Consider the following 23,691-nt stretch of genomic DNA (forward strand, 5'->3'; position numbering starts at 1 on the left):
TTTAAACCTGCTAAATTCTCTCCATTAACAAGAAGGGTATGAACAGTTGTCATGAACAGAGCTTGTCTCAATAGAAATAGATGTGGTGCGCAGGGGGGGGATGTTCCCCAATGCTGGAAGCGGAAAATGTTTGGGAACCCCTGATCTAAGCCTCAGACTTCAAATTACATAGTCATCCAGTAGGGGACGCTCAAATGAAAATAGTCATCTAGGCCACAAACCTAAAAAATGACAATCATCCACGACGTCAAAACAGTGGGACGACTGAATAAATCCAGGCTTTCGAAGTCCATTTCCAAAAATTCATATTCTGCCTACGACAAAGATCAGAATGAGTGGAACGGTTATAGGAACTTTGCCTACCTCGTTTTTGTGTGCCGGCTCCTGTTCCACTGATTCAGACTCTTTAGTTCAACTGTAAATCGTGGTGAATCCTACCGACAACGCCAATTGTTAGGTTCGAAGTTTCTGGAACAAATTCCCGTCGGACTCCAACGAAAGCTAGATTTACTAAACCACGCTGGGTCATACAGCTGCGAAAGACAAGGTACAGAATCTCAGAACATATATTTATCACCTCTGTTTTCCCGGACAAGCCCTCCCCTTCCTGAGTCTAGGATGTACAATGAATCTCTGGCTAGGCAGGTGGTGTTAGCATCCCAGCCCCAGTCCAGAACCTTTGGTACTCTTCCACGCATCGCCCGGTCTTCTTATCAGTAGGGAGTATACATTCTTGCACCTTGCCGCAGTCCATTGTTAATTATCCTCTCATACACAGAGGGCTATTTGAGAATTAGCAATACATTCATGATGCAAATCATATTGAGAGAATATAATGATATAAAACAGTTAAGCTATAAGACAGTGTTACAGGGCAGTAGTTCGCAATCTATTATCTCTACCATATGACTCCTATCTCACCCTTATGGAAACATTCTGTCTCAGGGGGCATCTATCAAACCCATAACATGTTATTCACTATTGCTAGGAAACTTATATGATTTATAAACATACTAAAACATGCTCAAGTCAATTAGTCACTTTCCGACAGTAGTTTAGGACAAGTTTGGCCCTGGGTTGCTGTAAGGAAAGGGGTGTTGACTCTTTAGTACACTTTCTGAGAACCGAGGTACCTGGCTTCCACGTATCTTCGGGAAGTTGGGTGATGTTCCTCAAGACGTTCTGTCTGGTTAATGCATTAGTTGTCTCGTCGAGGCCGATCTCTGTTGTGGTTTTAGTTGATGTTATCCACGGAGAATGTAGAAAGTGAAACTGTACTGGCCATGGTTTTAATAACCGTGAGGGCCCGTGGGGACAGAGAGAGGCATGACACTGATAGGGCTGTGTAACTACAGATTTGAGGCTTTAACAACTGCTTTGTGCCTAATCAGATGGTCTGTCTGCCGTTTCTCCTCTCTCATATCATGTTAATGTTATCTCTCTCCTTTTTTTTTTCTCTGTCTCTTCTCTCTTTCCCTTATTTCCCTTTTTTCTGTTTTCACCTTATGCCACCTGTACCCTGTATCTCCCTGCCTATTTACTTCCTCTGCCACTTTCTTTCTTGCTTGTACCTCCCTCCCTTTCTTTCTTGCTTGTACCTCCCTCCCTCCCTCAGTGGCGTAGTGACTTTGTGGATGGCTGGGTCAGTATCCCAGTAAACCATGAGGCCCAGGAGGAGTGTCTTGGCATGGCTGTGTTGGATATGATGAGGATGGCTAAGGAGAGCAGCCAGGCTCCTGTGGACATCTTCAACGACACCAGGCGAGTACACCGGAGGAAGATGGAGCATATTGAACCTCAAAGCAAAGAAAAATGTATAGGAAACTGAAGTGAAAACGTTTGGTCACAAAGCGGCGTTCACAACGGTCAAACCAGGTGGAATGCATAGCCTCCCCTGTGGTCACTAAAGAAATAGGGATGTTAACCCTGTGTCCTGGCTAAGATGCTAACTTGACATTTGTATTTCCTTCCCGGCCACCTAATCATCCCTAAATCCCTAGCTTCCAATTGGCTTATTCAGTTGTACCCCTCTCCCCTGCAACTCTTCCCCTGAGGTGTTTCTGTAAGAGAGGAATGTACTGGGTGAACACTTCACAGTTAGGGTTAAATATAACTTGCATGTTTTGGGACATGACATATGGTATAATGATGTCGCTCCCTCTCTACTAGAAGTCTTCGGATCTACCAAATTACCTGAGATCCGACCAACGTTGTTGTAGTTAACCCCTCGGATCCCAGGTTGGATCTCGCCCGGTGGCCACATACCTCAAATCTGTGTGAAAATAGGTGAAATACCAACCGGATCTGAAATTAAATCTTTGAGTTTTGTTCCTAAACAATATAAATGCTAATTTCAAATTTTTGCATTTTATTCTCTTAACACTAGAACTGCCATAGGCCAATGGCCACTGACGTTTGATTTTGTACTGTATATTAAAAGAACCCCCCCCCCCCCCCCCAAAAAAAAACGCCATGTCCTGTTCCTCGCCTGACTTTTCCTAAATGTTTGTATTTTACACTGCTCACTTGTCCGAATTTCGAAATCACAAACAGAGAAGTATTTAGAGCTTTTTTACCAGTTAATTTTTTTCTCACACTTATTCCCAATTCATTCCGCCAAGACAATGTGCTGTAGGACGTTGGTACCTAGCCAGGCGCTAATGCGTCTCTCTCTCACTGGGCAATAATTGTGCAAGTTACTTCACAATCAAATTTAAATGAGGCCTAACTGAATGATGAGGGTGAAGAGGTTGATTTAATTTCGAACAATAGTAGTTGTAATGATGAGTTTCTGTTATGCCTATTTATCAGTGTTGGCTTATGTTAATCATTTGACCACGCACCTTGCAGGTTCATACATTCTCATTTACGTTTTACTTTATAAAAATAAGCTGTTATGGTACTGTTTTATTTACTATGACTCTATTACTAATCAAATGTATTGTACAGGAAATGAAAACATGCTATATGTTGCAGTAGGCCTTTAGAATCATGCAAAACATATCCTTGACTCTATCCAAGTTGATGAGCAGGAAACAAACAATGCCAGTCAGCCTGCACAGCCCGCCCATCGAAACTATACCAAAACTAATTTCACACGTAATAAGAGTTAGCCTATAGACAAGATTAAATTGACAATAATCTGATGAGTGACAATATTAGGCCTATCGGCACTCAAATTGTACATGAAGAGATGGGCACATCTTGTAATTGACAGATGCAGGGAAAGGAGCATTGGTTTATCCAATCCTTCTTCAGTCACATGCAGGTAAAACATTTTGATTTCTACATAGTATCTGAAAGAGCACATTCTGCAGTTTCTGTGACACTTTGTCAAATAACTCAAAATTCAAGAGGTGCAGCTATTTTTCCACATTTCACTTTTTATTAGACTAACCGTGCTGTCCATGCATTCAGTACATGACCGAGCTGAATTATGTTTTTATATTTTTCTAATATTTTTCAAATGAATTACATATGAAAAGCTGAAATGGATTTACATTTTACATTTACATTTAAGTCATTTAGCAGACGCTCTTATCCAGATTGAGTCAAGTATTCATCCCCTTTTTTATGGCAAGCCTAAATAAGTTCAGGAGTAAACATTTGCTTAAATCACATAATAAGTTGCATGGACTGTGTGTGCAATAATAGTGTTTAACACAATTTTTTTGTGACTACCTCATCTCTGTACTCCACACATACAATTATCTGTACGATCCCTCAGTCAAGCAGTGAATTTCAAACACAGCTCCAACCACAAAAACCAGAGAGATTTTCCAATGCCTCGCAAAGAAGGGTACCTATTGGTAGATGGGGAAAAATAGAAAAACAGACATTGAATTTGATGAAGTTATTAATTACACTTTGGATAGTTTATCAACACACCCAGTCAATATAAAGATAAAGGCGTCCTTCCTAACTCAGTTGCCGGAGAGGAAGGAAACCACTCAGGGATTTCACCATGAGGCCAGTGGTGACTTTAAAACAGTTATTGATAGGAGAAAACTGAGGATCGGTCAACAACATTGTAGTCACTCCACAATACTAACCTAAATGACAGAGTGAAAAGAAGGAAGCCTGTACAGAATAAAAATATTCCTAAAGTAAAACTGTGGCAATTTTTTTTTAAACTTTGTCCTAAATACAAAGCATTATGTTTTGGGCAAATCCAACACATCACTGAGTACCACTCTTCATATTTTTAAGCATGGTGGTGGCTGCATCATGTTATGGGTATGCTTTTCATCGGTAAGGATTGGGATTTTTTGTTGATGAAAAATAAATGGAGTAGAGCTAGGCACAGGCAAAATCCTAGAGGAAAAACTGGTTGTCTGCTTTCCAACAGAAATTAGGAGACAAATTAACCTTTCAGCAGGTCAGTAACCTAAAACACAAGGCCAAATATACACTGGAGTTGCTTAGCAAGATTACCTCCTGAGTGGCCTAGTTACAGTTTTGACTTAAATCGTCTTGAAAATCTATGGCAAGACTGTCAAGCAATGATCAACAACCAACTTGACAAAGCTTGAAGAATTTAAAAAATAATAGTGGGCAAATATTGTACAATCCAATCCAGGTGTGCAAAGCTCTTAGAGACTTACCCAGAAAGACTCACAGCTGTAATCACTGCCAAAGGTGATTCTAACATATTGACTCAGGGATGTGAATATTTATGTAAATGTGAGAGTTCTGTATTTCATTTTTAATAAATGTGCAAATACTTCTAAAAACATGTTTTCACCTTGTCATTATGGGGTATTGTGTGTAGATGGGTAAGATATATATATATTTTTTTTAAATCAATTTCGAATTCAGGCTTTAACACAACAGAAAGTATTCATACTTTACTTGTTCCACATTTTGAAGGCACTGGTCCTGCAAATCAATGAACATATTAACCCTTAGTGTGTGTGAGAATATCAGTATTGAAAACGTGTTCATGACATCCTTTACAGAACATAATAAACCCATGTCATTAAATATTTCATGATACACGGTCTCTGTACTCACCCTGGCCTCCTTTTCTCACTCCATCACACCACACCTCCCTCCTATCCAACCCAGCCCATGTATTTAAAATATATATTAATTTCTGTTAGTTGCTCATTTTCAATTAAAAAAAAAAATCCTTTCTTAAATCATGAAATTGTATCACATAATTCATCTCTTGGCTGCTATTGATACTAGTATTTAATGCACCCCAATTGTAACTAATCCAATCCCATTCTGTCTCCCCCCCCACAGCTATAAGTCATTCCTGCCCAAGGACATACGTGCCCGTATCCAGGAGTACCACTTTGTGACCCGGAAGAGGATCCGCCATCGCTTCAAGAAGTTCATCCAGCAGTTCTGCCAGTGTAATGCCACCGCTCGCGATCTCAAGCTCAAATACCTGGCAAATCTGGAGATGCTGCAGCCAGCCCTCTACTCCGAGTGCTTCCGGGTCACAGAGCCCTCGGCTGGAGAGGTCACCATCGTCGTCACGGGTAACAATGGAATTCAGTGGTCCCAGGGGACGGATATGGAGATAGAAAAGGTAGGGAGAAGTAGCATTCTCTTCTCTTTCTCTTCTCGTTTCTTGTCCTCTTATTGTCCTTTTTCCTTCTCTATTCTTCTCCTCTTGGAAACAGCACATGCCGTGCTGAAACGACCACAGAATGGCTATGATTAGTTATGTGTTTCAATCGTCTCATGCAATCATTTCATCGTTTCATAGAGAGTAAGCGGAAGGGCGTTTGAACATTGTGCATTCAGGATTGCTGCCACTGTATATGACTTCTCTTTCTCGCTCACCATGTCTATCTCTCTCCCGGTCTCTCTCAGGGTTTCCAGACGTACTGTGATTTCCCTGAGGTTATAGACATCAGCATTAAGCAGGCCAACAAGGGCGGTGCTATCGAGAGTCGTATCGTCACCATCAACAGACAGGACCATCAGACTCTGGTACGACCACCCTGCTAACCTAACTCATAGAGGGACAAGAACACCTGCTTTATCTGAAATGATAATGACCCTATTCCCGATATACACTGAGTGTACAAAACATTAAGAACACCTTCCTAATATTGAGTTGAAACCCCCCCCCCCCTTTGCCCTCAGAACATCCTCAATTCGTTGGGGCATGGACTCTACAAGGTGTCGAAAGCATTCCACAGGGATGATGGCCCATGTTGACTCAAATGATTCCCACAGTTGTCAAGCTGGCAGGATGTCCTTTGGACCATTCTTGATACAACAGTTTCCCGTGTGCATGTGGAAAAACCCAGCAGTGTTGCAGTTCTTGACACAAACTGGTGTGCCTGGCACCTACTACCCTACCCTGTTCAAAGGCACTTTCATCTTTTGTCTTTTCCATTCACCCTCTAAATGGCACTAATACACAATCCATGTCTCAATTAACTCAAGGCTTAAAAAACCTAAATCTGTCCCCTCCCTTTCATATACACTGATTTGAAGTGGATTTAACAAGTGGCATCAATAACAGATCATAGCTTTCACCTGAATTTACCTGGTCAGTCTATGTCATGGAAAGATTTGTACACTCAGTTTATAAACTCAGCAAAAAAAGAAATGTCCCTTTTTCAGGACCCTGTCCTTAAAAGATAATTCGTAAAAATACAAATAACTTCACAGATCTTCATTGTAAAGGGTTTAAACACTGTTTCACATGCTTGTTCAATGAATCATGAACAATTAATGAACATGCACCTGTGGAACGGACACTAACAGCTTATAGACGGTAGGCAATTAAGGTCACAGTAATGAAAATTTAGGACACTAAAGAGCCTTCTACTGACTCTGAAAACACCAAAAGAAAGATGCTCAGGGTCCCTGCTCATCTGCGTGAACATGCCTTAGGCATGCTGCAAGGTGGCATGAGGACTACTGTGAGACGCCTTAGACAGCGCTACAGGGAGACAGGGCGGACAGCTGATCGTCCTCGCAGTGGCAGACCACGTATAACAACACCTGCACAGGATTGTTACATCCGAACATCACACCTGCGGGACAGGTACAGGATGGCAACAACATCTGCCCGAGTTACACCAGGAACGCACAATCCCTCCATCAGTGCTCAGACTGTCCGCAATAGGCTGAGAGAGACTGGACTGAGGGCTTGTAGGCCTGCTGTAAGGCAGGTCCTCACCAGACATTACCGGCAACAACGTCGCATATGGGCACAAACCCACCGTCGCTGGACCAGACAGGACTGGCAAAAAGGGCTCTTCACTGACGAGTCGCGGTTTTGTCTCACCAGGGGTGATGGTCGGATTCACGTTTATCGTCGAAGGAATGAGCGTTACACCGAGGCCTATACTCTGGAGCGGGATCGATGTGGAGGGTCCGTCATGGTCTGGGGCGGTGTGTCACAGAATCATCGGACTGAGCTTGTTGTCATTGCAGGCAATCTCAATGCTGTGCGTTACAGGGAACACCACCTCCTCCCTCATGTGGTACCCTTCCTGCAGGCTCATCCTGACATGACCCTCCAGCATGACAATGCCACCAGCCATACTGCTCGTTCTGTGCGTGATTTCCTGCAAGACAGGAATAATGTCAGTGTTCTGCCATGGCCAGCGAAAAGCCCGGATCTGAATCCCATTGAGCACGTCTGGGACCTGTTGGATCGGAGGATGATGGCTAGGGCTATTCCCCCCAGAAATGTCCAGGAACTTGCAGGTGCCTTGGTGGAAGAGTGAGGTAACACCTCACAGCAAGAACTGGCAAATCTGGTGCAGTTCATGAGGAGGAGATGCACTGCAGTACTTATTAATGCAGCTGGTGTCCACACCAGATACTGACTGTTACTTTTGATTTTGACCCCCCTTTGCTCAGGGACACATTGTTCCATCTCCGTTAGTCACATGTCTGTGGAACTGTTCAGTTTGTCTCAGTTGTTGAATCTTGTTATGTTCATACAAATATTTAGTTTGCTGAAAATAAACGCAGTTGACCGTGAGAGGACGTTTTTCGCTGTTTAGTACCCTACAGACACTTGTATACCTTGTATGTGTGGAAGAGTTTCTTATGCCACAGAATGTGGAAAAGGCCATCCTTTCTTTCCTTAGGTTTTAAGTATTAATGTCACATGCCCAAAGTACAGTGAAATGCCTTTCTTGCAAGCACTAAACCCAACAATGCAGTAATCAATAACAATGTAATATTAAAAATAACATAAGGTAGAACAAAAACACAAAAAATAAAAATAAGAAATAAGAAGAGCATGAGTAAGTAAGCATACTACATACAGGGTTACTCCGTTCCAGTACCATATTTACAATGTGCAGGGATACTGGCGCGATAGAGGTAGATGCACTATATATACAAAAGTATGTGGACACCCATTCAAATTAGTAGATTTGACTATTTCAGCCACATCCGTTGCTGACAGATGTATACAATCGTGCACACAGCCATGCAATCTCCATAGACAAACATTGGTGGTATAATGGCCTTACTCAAGAGCTCAGTGACTTTCAACGTGGCACCGTCATAGGATGCCACCTTTCCAACAAGGCAGTTTGTCAAATTTCTGCCCTACTAGAGCTGTCCCAGTCAACTGTAAGTAATGTTATTGTGAAGTAGAAATGTGTAGGAGCAACAGCGGCTCAGGCGCGAAGTGGTAGACCACACGAGCTCACAGAACGGGACTGCCAAGTGCTGAAGCGTGTAAAAATCATCTGTCCTCGGTTGCAGCACGCACTCACTACCGAGTTTCAAATTGCCTCTGGAAGCAACATCAGCACAAGAACTGTTCGTCGGAAGCTTCATGAAATGAGTTTCCATGGCTGAGCAGCCGCACACAAGCCTAAGATCACCATGCGCAATGCCAAGCGTCTGCTGGAGTGTTGTAAAGCTCGCCACCATTGAACTCTGGAGCAGTGGAAACGCGTTCTCTGGAGTGATGAATCACACTTCACCATCTGGCATTCCGACGGACGAATCTGGGTTTGGTGGATGCCAGGAGAACGCACCTGCCCGAATGCATAACATTTGGTGGAGGACGAATAATGGTCTGGGGCTGTTTTTCATGGTTCAGGCTAGTCCCCTTAGTTCCAGTGAAGATACATCTTAACGCTACAGTACAATGACATTCTAGACGATTCTGTACTTCCAACATGGTGGCAACATTTTGGGGAACGCCCTTTCCTGTTTCAGCATGACAATGCCCCATGCACAAATAGCGAGATCCATACAGAAATTGCTTGTCGAGATCGGTGTGGAAGAACTTCACTGGCCTGCACAGAGCCCTGACCTCAACCCCATCAAACACCTTTGGGATTAATTGGAGCACCGACTGCGAGCCAGGCCTAATCACCCAACATCAGTGCCCGACGTCACTAATGTTCTTGTGGCTGAATGGAAGCAAGTCCCCGCAGCAATGTTCCAACATCTAGTGGAAAGCCTTCCCAGAATAGTGGGGGTAAGGAGACTAGGCATCAGGATATATGATAAACAGAGTATCAGCAGCTTATATGAGGATTGTATGTGAGTGGTTGTGTGTTGAGTCAGTATAAATGTATGTGCATATTATCCTCAGTCTAAGCCAAGTAGGGGGGGGGGGGGGGGGGTGATAACATATGGAATTGTTTTAAGATGGTCATACCATGGATCATTTAGCTATTAGGTTTTTTAGGTATGTCATTATAAATATTTTTACTACTAAAATATTGAATTTGGTCTTTACTACTTTAGCCCATAGAAACACATTGCATAACGCAGAGACAGTCAATAAACAAATCATTATTAATAAGGATTTGAATTGTCTGTCCTATTTAGAAGATATACAAGAAAGAGCAGGATTTATTTTTTTATTTTTATTTTGTCACATTTAACCCCTTATTTTTGTTGATACAAACCTACCTCCATACTTCCATTCATTTGTATGGGATACCTTCAGATGATCCCTGTGACACTTGTGGGGGTCGTAGAGTAAAACGGAGATCACCACCGTGTTCGTGAGAGTCTCATATTCCCTTTGAGTGGTCATATTAGTTTGGATGCTACAGACGTTTTTTTGTGAGAAGACCGATTTCTGACGAACACTGCTGTGCTCGATCACCTTCCACCGTAGATGCGGAAGGCCCACATAGGGCAATTTTGTTTTTAATCTCTAGCTTAAACTGACGGATTTTGATGGGGGATTTTTTTATGTTACATAGATTGACGCGTGGGTGCGTCAATAGATTCTTGAGGATTATGTGTGTGTGTGAGCAAATGATGAAGTGAGTGTTTGTGCGTTGAAGGCTCAGGCGCGAAGTGTCCATGTGCGGGAGTGTGTAGGGCCCTGAGAGTGTGCATAGAGACAGTGCAAAAATAAAATACATGGGCTAATTCTGTTTAGCCATTTTGTTAGCTATTTAGCAGTCTTATAGATTGGGGATAGAAGCAGTAGCCTCTTGGTGTCAGACTTGTTGCACCGGTACTACTTGCGGTGCGGAAGCAGAGAGAACGGTCTATGGCTTGGGTGGCTAGAGTCTTTTTAATGATTTCACACCACCTGATATAGAGGTCCTGGATGGCTGTGTATGATGAGAACCTCCTGAAGAACCCTTTTTACCATCGATGTACTGGGCTGTTCGCACCACCCTCTGTAGTTCCATGTGATCGAGGGCAGTGCTATTGCCATACCGAGCAGTGATGTAGCCAGTCAAGATGCTCTCAATGGTACAGCTGTAGGAGTTTTTGAGGATTTGAGGGTCCATGCCAAACCTTTTCTACCTCATGAGGGGGAAGAGGCGCAGTCTCGCCTTCACGACTGTGCGCATGTGTGTGGACCATTTTAAGTCCTTAGTGATTTGGACATAGAGGAACTTGAAGCTCTCGACCCGCTCCACTACAGCCCTGTCGATGTGGATGGGGGCGTCCTCGCCCCCCTGTTTTCTGTAATCCACAATCAGCTCCTTGGTCTTACTGACGTTGAGGGAGAGGTTGTTATTCCGGCACCACACTGCCAGGTCACTGACCTCCTCCCTGTCCCACCAACGTGACGTCAGCAAACTTTATTTTTTATTTATTTTTTATTTTTTATTTTATTTTTTAATCTCCCCCAATTTTGTGGTATCCAATTGGTAGTAGTTACTGTCTTGTCTTATCGCTGCAACTCCCGTACGGACTCTGGAGAGGCGAAGGTCGAGAGCCATGCGTCCTCCGAAACACAACCCAACCAAGCCGCACTGCTTCTTGACACAACGCACATCAAACCGGAAGCCAGCCGCACCAATGTGTCGGAGGAAACACCGTACACCTAGCGACCTGGTCAGCGTGCACTGCGCCCGGCCTGCCACAGGAGTCGCTAGTGCGCGATGAGACAAGGATTCCCTGCCGGCCAAACCCTCCCTAACCCGGACGACGCTGGGCCAATTGTGCGTCGCCCCATGAGCCTCCCGGTCGCGGCCAGCTGCGGCAGAGCCTAGGCTCGAACCCAGAATCTCTGGTGGCACAGCTAGCGCTGCGATGCAGTGCCTTAGACCACGTCGTCAGCAAACTTGATGATGGTGTTGGAGTCGTGGGTGAACAGGAAGTACAGGAGGGGACCAAGCACACACCCCTGTGGGGCCCCCGTGTTGAGGGTCAGCATGGCGGAGGTGACGTTGCATACGCTCACCAACTGGGATCGGCCCGTCAGGAAGTCCAGGATCCAGTTGCAGAGGGAGGTGTTCTGGTGTCCTAAGCTTGGTGACGAGCTTGGAAGGGACAATGGTGTTCAACGCTGAGCTGTAGTCAATGAACAGCATTTTCACATAGGTGTTCCTCTTATCTAGGTGGGTTAGGGCCGTGTGAAGTGCAATTGAGATTGTTTCGTCTATGGAGCCGTTGGGGCGGTATGCAAATTGGAGTGGCTCTAGGGTGTCTGGGATGAGGGTGTTGATGTGTGCCATAATCAGCCTCTTAAAGCACTTCATGATTACAGATGTGAGTTCTGCAGGGCGGTAGTCATTGTGGCATGAAGCCTTAGAGTTCTCGGGACCAGGAATGATGGTGGTCATCTTGAAACATGGGGACTGGCACAAGGAGAGGTTGAAAATGACCGTGAATATCCCTTCCAGCTATTCTGCGCATGCTCTGAGAATGTGCCCTGGAATATCATTGGGCCACACAGCCTTGTGGGTGTTGACTAGGACTGTGGTGGTCATTACATTTTGTCAGACAGTTATTATCATGCAAAAACTTGCTATGCGCCATGCCATAGGCTGTAGGCTTGTTCATTTAGCAGACATGATCAAATCAAATCAAATTTTATTTGTCACATACATACACATGGTTAGCAGATGTTAATGCGAGTGTAGTGAAATGCTTGTGCTTCTAGTTCCGACAATGCAGTAATAACCAACAAGTAATCTAACCTAACAATTCCACAACTACTACCTTATACACACAAATGTAAAGGGATAAAGAATATGTACATAAAGATATATGAATGAGTGATGGTACAGAACGGCATAGGCAAGATGCAGTAGATGGTATAGTGTACAGTCTATATATATGAGATGAGTAATGTAGGGTATGTAAACATTATATTAAGTGGCATTGTTTAAAGTGCCTATATATAAACATAAAGTGGCATAGTTTAAAGTGGCTAGTGATACATGTATTACATAAAGATGGCAAGATGCAGTAGATGATATAGAGTACAGTATATACATATGAGATGAGTAATGTAGGGTATGTAAACATTATATTAAGTGGCATTGTTTAAAGTGCCTAGTGATAAATTTTTACATAATTTCCATCAATTCCCATTATTAAAGTGGCTGGAGTTGAGTCAGTATGTTGGCAGCGGCCACTAAATGTTAGTGGTGGCTGTTTAACAGTCTGATGGCCTTGAGATAGAAGCTGTTTTTCAGTCTCTCGGTCCCTGCTTTGATGCACCTGTACTGACCTCGCCTTCTGGATGATAGCGGGGTGAACAGGCAGTGGCTCGGGTGGTTGTTGTCCTTGATGATCTTTATGGCCTTCCTGTGACATCGGGTGGTGTAGGTGTCCTGGAGGGCAGGTAGTTTGCCCCCGGTGATGCGTTGTGCAGACCTCACTACCCTCTGGAGAGCCTTACGGTTGTGGGCGGAGCAGTTGCCGTACCAGGCGGTGATATAGCCCGACAGGATGCTCTCGATTGTGCATCTGTAGAAGTCTGTGAGTGCTTTTGGTGACAAGCCGAATTTCTTCAGCCTCCTGAGGCTGATATGATATGCTTATGTCCCGTGCCAAATCTATGATTTTATAGTAAGAAGAATATAATTGAAGTTGGCTAGATAAAATGGGAAGGATATTTTTCCCATTCCGAAGCGGCTATGTTGAGCATAAAAGTGATCATTTGAAACCGTTCCTATAGGCTATCGACTTTAGTTATGAATGATGCAAGTCTTAGAATGTCTTACAAATCAGAACGTATATGGGCTGCATAGTGCAACTATAGGCTATTGATGGTTTTGAGAAAGTAGGCCAAAAAAGTTGCGCTCTGGTTCTTTGTCTCAGGCTGCACACGCTGTGATCATATTTTCGCCCATCGGACTATTCCAGGGCCGGCACCAGAACGAATCAGTTGGGTGGCATTTGATTTCTATAGGAGGGCAATTATTATTATTTTTTCACGGGACCTCCTGTGTGCGCTAATTTTGTTATTGGGTGTTATAATGAAGACCATTAGCAGCGTGTGAGTTTCAAGTTTAGGGAAGCTTACAATTTCTCCTAACATTTTTACCTACTGTATCTGCGTGCCAGTTATGATTCGTGAAACAATTTAATTTCAATAATATCATTTTTTCTCAATTATTGTCACGTGGTTAATCATAATCTGAATTAAAATGATATAGATCTAAAAGTTAAAATTCAGCTAATGCAGGAGCATCAGTCTTTGCCATATGGACACATTGATACGCGGCTAAAGAAATTAGGGCGTGAAACTCAGAGATAGCCTACAATGCAGCAGTAGGCCTATAACTTCCATCGTCAACTAAGTAAAATACATAGGCCTACAGCTGACAACTAAAAACAGGAAATCTCCAGATTAAAATGTAGGTTCTTTCAATCACATTAATCTTTCTACTCCGCCTGTTTGCCTCCCTTTCGATCTGACCTGTTTTGAGCTATCGCTAGTGAAGTGCAACTATGTATCAATTTAGCAGGTTGGCGTGCTCAGGCGCAGAGATACGTTGTCATTTCTTCAAACAATCATCTTTATTTGATATCGATAAATTATTGCGATAATGAAACCGCCAACCCAACAGCCTTGAATAAACATTAAAAGGGAAAACAATTCACACAATGGAACAATGAATGTGCAGGAATTGGCGGGAGAGAGCGGAGCACATTCTGGAGAGCTGAGTGCATGCATTCTGGAGAGGTGTTGATAAAACGTTTACTGTTGACAGGAGAACAAGAGGAGACAATAGGACGAGGTGGATAATTTTATAATAAGGCCGTTTAATCACATGTAAAGACATCTTAGTAAAATCTTGCAGCAAGGCTCTTTCTGTCTGACTCGTATGGAATCGTCCGGAAAGAGGTAGTTTAAGCAGTTGTACAGTTTTATATAGACAACAAGCAAAGTAGGTTGATCTGGAAGTCTGGCCTTCCGATTGGTCGATCTGGGTCTTGGGTAGTCCTGAACAGGCCTGGTGTCAACGTTCCATTGGTTCCTGAGATAGTTCTTTGTCTTGAGCTCCAACCTTGAGTTGTGTGTGTCTGTGGTTATCATGGGGGAGGGGAATTGTGTGTGTCTGTAGTTGGTGTCTTAATAAGTCCAGCATATGTCCAAGAGAAATGAGGAGTATGTGTATTTTGTATAAAAGATGGCTTATGTTGAAATGTTGTTATTACTAGTTTCCAGTATCTATTACAATTTCTTACAAATCCCTCTCTTCACGTCTCACAAGAGACGTGACATAAAAGTATAAAAAAGACAAAGCTATGGGATAAAATTTGTCAGAAGACAAATTTTAATTCCCTCTCTTCACGTCTCACAAGAGACGTGACATAAAAGTATAAAAAAGACAAAGCTATGGGATAAAATTTGTCAGAAGACAAATTTTAATTCCCTCTCTTCACGTCTCACAAGAGACGTGACATAAAAGTATCTTAGTCCTCAAATAGATAGACAGGTCCAGCTTCCCCATCATCAAGCAATGGGAACATTCGGGCCCTTTCCTAATTAGGGTCTATGGCGGCAGTTATAACACGGCTTGCAAGCGTGCACGCACATGGAATGCAACAGCATCCACAAAGTACAAGAATGCCCGCATAAACGGAAATTGATACTAGGATAGAGGAAACCAGCGTCTTATATTTACCAAAAGCATCCATCCATGAGTCCCACACAGAAGTGTCCACTCCAGAATGCTGTTTCATCTTACCATTAAGGGTACGAAGTCCCTCCAATGCTACAGTCAGACTCCCATCCGTAGCTGTGTTATTGGGAATGAAAGTACAACACTGTTCACCAAACATTGCACAGACCCCCCCCCCCGTTCAGCCAATAACATATCAACCGCGATTCTATTTTGAAATGCCATCAGGGACGTAGCTGCCAATTGTCCATGGACCGCCTCGAAGCCTTGTTGAGTCCAATTGCCCAGTTTCTGGACATTAAAATGAATGTAGTTAATTCTGTCCACATTTTTACTAACTGTTCACCACCAACAGACAGAAGATTCAAACCCAGCTGTCACTTGGTCCACCAGTTTATATTCATCTGGCACCCCCTAGGGACACCAATAGCATCAATGTAAGTTGAGTCGTAAATGAGCAAGGACCAAAAAGGAGACCACTCCAATAACTACACCTGGAGTGGCCAACCACACATTAGTAAACCAAAGAACGAGAATATGTTAAACCCTCAGGTCCATCCCTCTATACAATCTGTACCAGGTGGGCTCGTCGCCACCCGGGAACTTCAAACCTTCACAACAGGGAGGACAAACATCACTTTTTATTCATTCAACAACATCATCTACAGCAAACCAAAGGTCCTCCTCTGTCAGCCCACTCTCCTGCGGAAGCTTGTTTTCGTATCAGCCTCTCCAACTGGATCATCAAGCAACGGCATCATACCAGAGGCCCCTTACACATCTGTAACAAACTTCTTCAAACAAGGTATGATACAAGCAACACAGAAATGAAAAACAACAACTAGTGTCAGAAATCCAGTAATCATCATCGCAGTGTACTTACCAAAACAACCACCCAGCCAGGGGAACAGTCCACTCTCCTCCACACCTGCAAGACCCTTCATCTCCACTGATAACCTTGCCAACCCACTCAGAGCTTTTGAAATGCTCCCATCCGGACTAGTATTGTTAGGAACAAACGTGCAACACTGTTCTACAATCCTTTTACATACACCTCCCTGGTTGGCCAGACTTATGTCCAGTGTTAGTCTATTGTGTCTACTGGTTTGAGAGGTAGCATCCAATTGTTCAGCCATCCCTGTAAGTCCTGTGTGGGTGTGTTTAACAAATCATCATTAATTATAGTAGATATAATTGATCCAGACCTTTTGTTTTAGCATCAACAATAGCTGGGCCAATGATGGGCATCAGATGCCACAGGCCATCATTCCTGTTTAATGTCTGGAATTCGTGGGGGACCCCTATTGGGACCCCCAACAGGTTGGTGTGCATGTTATCTGTACCCTCGGACCAAGGAGCGTCACGGTTCTGCCGTCTCCTGGGTTGGTACCGAGTCTCTGTGTCATGTACAGCTCCCAGAAGTTGGTTAGCTATAACCTCAATAATAGGCAATGGTGGTATCAGACTGGCCAAAACACATGTGCAACGACAATTTCCTTTCAAAATGGGGTCAACCGCCTGGCAGGTCCACACATCCACCATACATCAGCAACACCTCTAGTTAATAGTGGCATTAGTGATGCAGGTAGTAGTAGGGAGCCTTCCATAGTCTATACCTCTACCTGTACCAGTGATACAGCTGTTATATCCCCCATATGCCTTAACTCCCCACGGTACCTTCTGGGGAGGGACTTCTGGGAACACAAGACTCAGAGTTTTACACAGGGTTGAATTTGGCTTGAACTTTCCAATATGCACATCCAACCTTCCCCATTACTTAGGACAAATGGGTGAGCAGCCAGAATAGGTCTGGCATGTCCACATACGACACAGTCCTTTCTATTAAGTGTTTTGTAGGCCAACCACATATTCTCCCTTTCCTCATAACCAGTTTCAGTCCCCAAATGTTCACTATCTGAGATGTCTTTTATATTTATTATCTGTACCAGATTGGAGAGCTTAGGTGATGGCGTGGGACTTGGTCTTGAAGTGGTGGAGGAGGCCGGCTGAACCCTGGTCCGTTGGAACTGGTGGTGGTTCTGGCAGCACTGCGATGGTAACATCCCCATCGTATCCTAATCAGACAGCTCAGGACTACAAGCAGTCCTGTAAAACCCCACCCTCTCCCCGAGAACACATCATCAGCCAGAGATCAAACAACACTTTCACTTCTATGAATGTACACAGTGTTGAGAGGTCGGGGTCAGGGGATTCTTCATTAAGGAGTTGATCCCCGAGCTCTATTAGCAACGGTTCTTCTCCTTAACTCTGTGATCATTCGGCAGTGTCAGTGTGTCTCACCCTCCAAGTGCGATATGCCCCCAGGTCGAGTGATTCACCTTCTCCCTTAATTCACCTGCAATGCATAAACTCCTGGACATACAGGTTTGGTTAACAAACAGTTTCTCATGTTCTTTCTGATTATATATTTAACTTCTATGCCTATTTTTTTTAGCTAGAAATTTTTAATTTTAAATAAGTTTATTATCCAATAGGCCCCATCCTTTCCTAGACCACAATGTACCCTCCTTCGTTTGATACCTGGCTCTGGCCAGGTATCAACCTTACCTACTCTAAATAATGACTTAGTACATCATATCATATAGGAACGTCCCTTTTATTCGCCGCATATCCAATTCTCCCTTGGGCGTACATTCATATCTATTCTTTTCCAATTCTCTGTCAAGTGACTTATCTACTTTGAAATGTATCTGTGCTGCTTATATATGTTAACCCCTTTCTCTCCTATCTTATTTCACAGCCTACCTTGCTCATTTCCTGGTCCACCCTCCCCACTCTGCTCTCAAACCTTCAAGGTCTCAACAGTGCGGGGTAGACCCCTCTGTCTGCCTTTTTCTAATAATAGTCAATAACAACTATGTGTTCCTTTGCAATATTAACTAAGTGTCTCACTGTTTTGACTTTATCTGCATGGATTTAAAAATAACAACATGTCTTATAGTGTCAATCTCTAAAGTCCTTACATAACCTTAATAAACCTATCTCTATCTTCTAATGGCCAATACAAATGCTTACCTTATGGTCAAGAGTTATAAACTCTATTATAATCAATTTACCTCAAAACTAGTATCCCAAATGACACAACTTCATTATTCTCACTACATTTTCCCCGTGAGTGATCAAGTCACCGGAAAAATGCAACGAAAACAGAAAATAGGTCAAAAGGTTACACCTACATTCGTGTTCCATATCTAGACATACCAAAAGAACCCTTTATCTTCTCAAAGTCCCTTGCCTAAATAAAACTCAGAAAGTAAAACTCCTATTCCCATATGAGTGTATTCTTTTAAGATATCTTATCTCTGGGAACACGGAAACCCTTAACCTTAATGTTTACTTCAAAAAACAAAATTATGTCACTAGCATTCAACCAGGCTCCCCGTCGGCTGGGAGACCATTGGGTGCTGCAATACTGCCATCTTCTGTCCATTCTCTGCACAGCTCTCCACCCACTCTTATTCAACCTTCTCAATTTGAGCCATATTAGTTTCTTATTTTAACTATTGTTTTCTAAATTTTAATTTTTTAATTTTTTTAATCTATTATTACCTAGTTAGACTAAAGTGTCCGTGACATACATCCATGGGGATCCGGTTATAGTTATTCTATTAACCATGTGAAAGTGCCCAGGGACACCCCAAATATCAGTAGGAATATCACAAATAAGGGGCCAGATATCCCTAGCCTTGCCCAGGGAGGGAGAAATATCCCTCTAACTGGGCGAGGTTCCTTTATCAGGGGAGGCGGAGTTTGATTCCGCATCACCTGAGTCAGGAATGTCTTCATTTGGAATCGAATTTAAGCTGTTTAAATCAGCTCTGACTTCTGTCAGTGTTCTAGAAGGGATTGGGGCTGGAGTGCAATGTGTGAGGTGGTGCCAAGGTGCGCCTGATTTACCTTTGACCTGGACTGAGTGTGAAGTAACCTCCCTCACTTCGTACAGTCCAGTCCACCTGGGTTCTAGCCACTTTCTCTTGTGGACTTTAACCCCACCCAGTCACCAATTTTTACCTTCAGTGGTGCCGGATCTCCCGTCAGCTTCCCCGTTGGACCTTGTGAATCTGTGTGGAGAGAGCTGCAGAAAGTTCCGTCAATTATCAGACATTACAATTTGTTGTACATCAAGGGCGGGCATATGACCTCCCTCCCTTGGTGAACCCAGCATGCACATACCTTTGATTGGCGCATTCCACGAGACTTATGAGATTGTGGCCTGTACACTAACCCAAACTTGTGCACAATACCCAATCTTTCCTCCACCTGTCTCAGGTGTTGGTTACTGAAACGGGACCCGTTTGTCGGATCAGATTTGCCTTGGAACTCCATACCTTAGTATGAGTTCGGTTTGCAGCCACTTAATGACCGATTTTGCATCCTCCCTTGCTGTTGGTATTGCCTCAACCTATTTAGAGAACCTGTCTACCATAACTAACAGGTACCTTTTCCATTTGTCACATTGTCTTGCCCCATATCTGTGTAATCTATGCTGATGTCCTGCTAACCCATTGTGGTCCATCAGTATGGACTGCTCCATGAGCATACGCTGAGTCGGTGTAGATGTTTACAGTCTTTCCTTCAGCCTTTTCCAAAGCTTGTGTTAACCCTATGATTTCTGCCAGTTGGGCCGATGCAGGTTGTGGGATGATGGCAGATTCCAAGGTCACGTGTGACCTGTCTGGAAGCTGTTGTACCACTTCGTATGCTGCTATGTTCCCTTCCTCTCCTCTATAGCAGCATCCATCTGTGTATAACCATAGGTCCGGGTTAGTGAGTGGTTCGTCCCCCAGGTCAGGTCTCAGTTTCAGTTCTTGTGCAGCTCTTTCTGCACAGGAGTGGGGCAGACCTTCTTCAGCATTGAGTGCGTCTGCCATGTTTTTGTCAGTGTTGCCAAATGTGATGTGTGATTGTGTGCATTTATTCTGGATTTTCGTTTTTCTTTCAGCGCTGAACGTGAATTCTTTGCTCATCAGATATGCTGCAACCCCATGGTGGGTGTGGATTTCCAATGGATGGCACATTATCATGTGGGCTGTTTTTCCAATAGCTTTTGCCACTGCAGCCACATACCTGGAGCATGTGGTTTGTCCTTCTTCAATGTGGCCCAGTTTGGAGGAGTGATACCTCAACACTCTACTCTCCCCCTCTAGGTTCTGGAACAGGATGGATGATGTAAATCCTTCTTTTTCAGAAAGATCCAGATGGAACTTGTTTTTTTTAGTCAGGTGCTGTTAAGGCTACTGCCACTTAGAGATCTGTTTTCAAGAGTGCAAAAGCCTTTGATGCTTCAGTAGTCCAGGTCAATGATGAGTGTAGGTTAGTGGTGAGCAGCTTCAGGGCCATGGGGCATATTCGTCAGACATGCCCTGGAAAGGGGGAGGTGATTGCTGATTCGGGTCTGGATTGGGGTGATTGTATGCGGGTTGAAGGGCCGCACGTGGTTGATACATCATGGGACGGACCCCTCCCCCTCTTCTGTCCTGCATTCTCTGATCCAAGTATTCATTGAATTTGTGTTTGGGGACGATAGTCGTGGTCATTTTGTCGTTAAGCTATGTCTGGGTCTATTAATATCTTTGTATACTTTAGCCCGTCACTGATCGAACCCAGCGATGTATATTTATTTTTTCTCTACCACCCACCAATCTCGTGTCCGACCCGCGTGCACAAAGAATTTTATTACCGTGTATTCGATTAATTATTTTCGTTTTCCAACAATATTTCAGCTATATCTTTTTGAAACAATATACGAATATATTCACGCGCTCCTGATATAATTGGAATGACAATTTTAGGTACTTATATTAAAGAAAAGTATTATTGCTTTTCGCTTATTCAATTAATTAAATACTTTGGCGAAGTATTTCAGAACTTTCCTTTGGGAACAATATACTAGTAATTCAAGCGCTACTAAAATAATTGTCAAATTAATTCTAACCCTTAAGGATTTACCAACAGCACAAGAGGGAAAAACCAGGTCAATTTATCCACAGTATATAGCTGCTTCACAGCGGCACACACATTCTGACTCGGCGGTCATTTTAAACCCAGCCTGAACTAAGCATATGGCTAATTAGTAGCATTCGGTCTCGTGGAACGTTCAATCCCCCACATTGCGACAACACAACTTACACATATCACATTAGATTCCTCACGTAACACCTAGCTAAATAGCTATTGCACGACTATTTGAATCGTATTCATATTATTTTTTTAAATATTTTTTTATGGGTCCTCACGGTAACACTTAGCTGATTGCCAAGTCAAACTACTGCCCGGCTATCTGGATCCCATCTCTTAATTATGGATTCTTCACGGTAACCCCTATCTGATCGACTGTCAGATATGGCCCGACTGTATGAATCCCCTTTTTTATTTTTATTTTGTGGACTCCTCACGGTAACCCCTAGACGGTCAACTTTCACCTATGGCCCGACTATTTGAATCCTTATAAAGCTTATTCTTCACTGTACACCTACTCGATCAGCATACCGCGTAGTGCCAGACTGTGTGAATAAGTCTTTGACCTATTAATACTTAGATATCTTTACACAATGCCTTAAATTCTAAACAATTCCACATAAATTTAGCAACAATTCACACTCACCCTAGTACTCCTGATCATTGAATTTAGATATCGGCTATAATACAATATACAGATTTTGATTAAACAGGCATCTGCTCACCTTTTAGTTTCGAGCTCTCTGATCAGTTTCCTGGGTGAGTTGAATCGCGATTTTCCCTCGAAAAGGTCACCTCTCCTCTGGAATCTTTCTCCCCCTCGTCTCCTGTCTGATAACCATTTTCTATTGGGCCGAATTCAAAGATGTAACCATCCTCTGCTTACCAAGTTTGTTGATAAAACGTTTACTGTTGACAGGAGAACAAGAGGAGACAATAGGACGAGGTGGATAATTTTATAATAAGGCCGTTTAATCACATGTAAAGACATCTTAGTAAAATCTTGCAGCAAGGCTCTTTCTGTCTGACTCGTATGGAATCGTCCGGAAAGAGGTAGTTTAAGCAGTTGTACAGTTTTATATAGACAACAAGCAAAGTAGGTTGATCTGGAAGTCTGGCCTTCCGATTGGTCGATCTGGGTCTTGGGTAGTCCTGAACAGGCCTGGTGTCAACGTTCCATTGGTTCCTGAGATAGTTCTTTGTCTTGAGCTCCAACCTTGAGTTGTGTGTGTCTGTGGTTATCATGGGGGAGGGGAATTGTGTGTGTCTGTAGTTGGTGTCTTAATAAGTCCAGCATATGTCCAAGAGAAATGAGGAGTATGTGTATTTTGTATAAAAGATGGCTTATGTTGAAATGTTGTTATTACTAGTTTCCAGTATCTATTACAATTTCTTACAGAGGGAAGGCCATGTCTTTGCCACACACCCCTCCCCTTGTCTCAAATGTTTTTTATTATACTCAAGACACATTATCTAAACACATTTTAGATGCTTTTCACTGACAGCTGCAAACACAATAATCAGCTAGGCCTATTGCCACACGCGCTGCCCAAATTGCGGGCTTCCCAAGTAGACATAGGCCTACGAGCTTGTGATTTTAAAACAACCCACAGCTATTTTGTTTTAAAGAAGATTATGATCCTCTGTGACTAAGTCATGCTCTCTGATAAAGTATTGGAATGATTTTTATTTAGACAGGAATAATTATAGAATTTTGGCAAACGTCAATTTACTTTAGGGGAAGTCAGCATCTGAACAGTGCACTATGCACCCACCAACTTTGATTTCTAATTCGAAAGTGGCTGAAACCAGAGATCTGTATATAATGATGAAATGCGCATGTCTCCACCCTAGCAATGTGAGTCGTTGTCCCAAAGGCAGGAATGCAGGCGACAATCTTAGGTCTGCATATTACAGTATGCCTATAGAAACGCATTGGGCTTATTCAGGAAAGATTTTTGCTAGAGGGAACCCTCTCGCTTCGACTCTTCCTCTCTGCTGAAACTAGCGAGCGAAACAGCGCCCCTCTCTTACTTTATGTAGCCCATGTATCTGATGCTGTCTGGACAGAGAAAAGTATGACATGCTATACTCCTTTTGTCCAGACAGCATCAGATACATGGTCTACACATACTGAGACAGAGGGGCACCGTTTCACTCGCTCGGATGCTTTTTTCTGAGATTTCCGTGTCTTTCTGTTGGTACTCGTCTCGGTCAAATATATGATCATTATTTCAGTATTTTATTTGGATGGGCAAGGAGGTACAGCGAGGGGCCTGCCCATAATGCTGGCCCTGGACTATTCTCAATTTAATCTTGTATTTACTCAAATGTAAAATTAGTTTCGATTTAGAATGGCCCATTTAACAAATGGGCAGGAACAGGGGCAGGGGGAAAAAATACATGTCATCTGTATGCACCT

At 43.2% G+C, this 23,691-nt stretch overlaps 1 protein-coding gene across 2 annotated transcripts in view; it reads left to right on the forward strand.

Annotated features, from left to right (window-relative positions):
• Positions 1-23,691, forward strand: part of LOC120025864 (tyrosine-protein kinase JAK2-like) — a 96,216-nt gene that overhangs the window by 52,763 nt on the left and 19,762 nt on the right. For both annotated transcript variants that reach the window (XM_038970567.1, XM_038970568.1), the window contains exons 5-7: positions 1,616-1,761; positions 5,248-5,539; positions 5,827-5,946. In XM_038970567.1, the coding sequence (XP_038826495.1) occupies positions 1,616-1,761; positions 5,248-5,539; positions 5,827-5,946 (558 nt within the window). The remainder of the gene's footprint in view (positions 1-1,615; positions 1,762-5,247; positions 5,540-5,826; positions 5,947-23,691) is intronic.

This window comes from Salvelinus namaycush, chromosome 31 (genome assembly GCF_016432855.1).
Source record: "Salvelinus namaycush isolate Seneca chromosome 31, SaNama_1.0, whole genome shotgun sequence".
In the NCBI taxonomy this organism is placed as follows: Eukaryota; Metazoa; Chordata; class Actinopteri; order Salmoniformes; family Salmonidae; genus Salvelinus; species Salvelinus namaycush.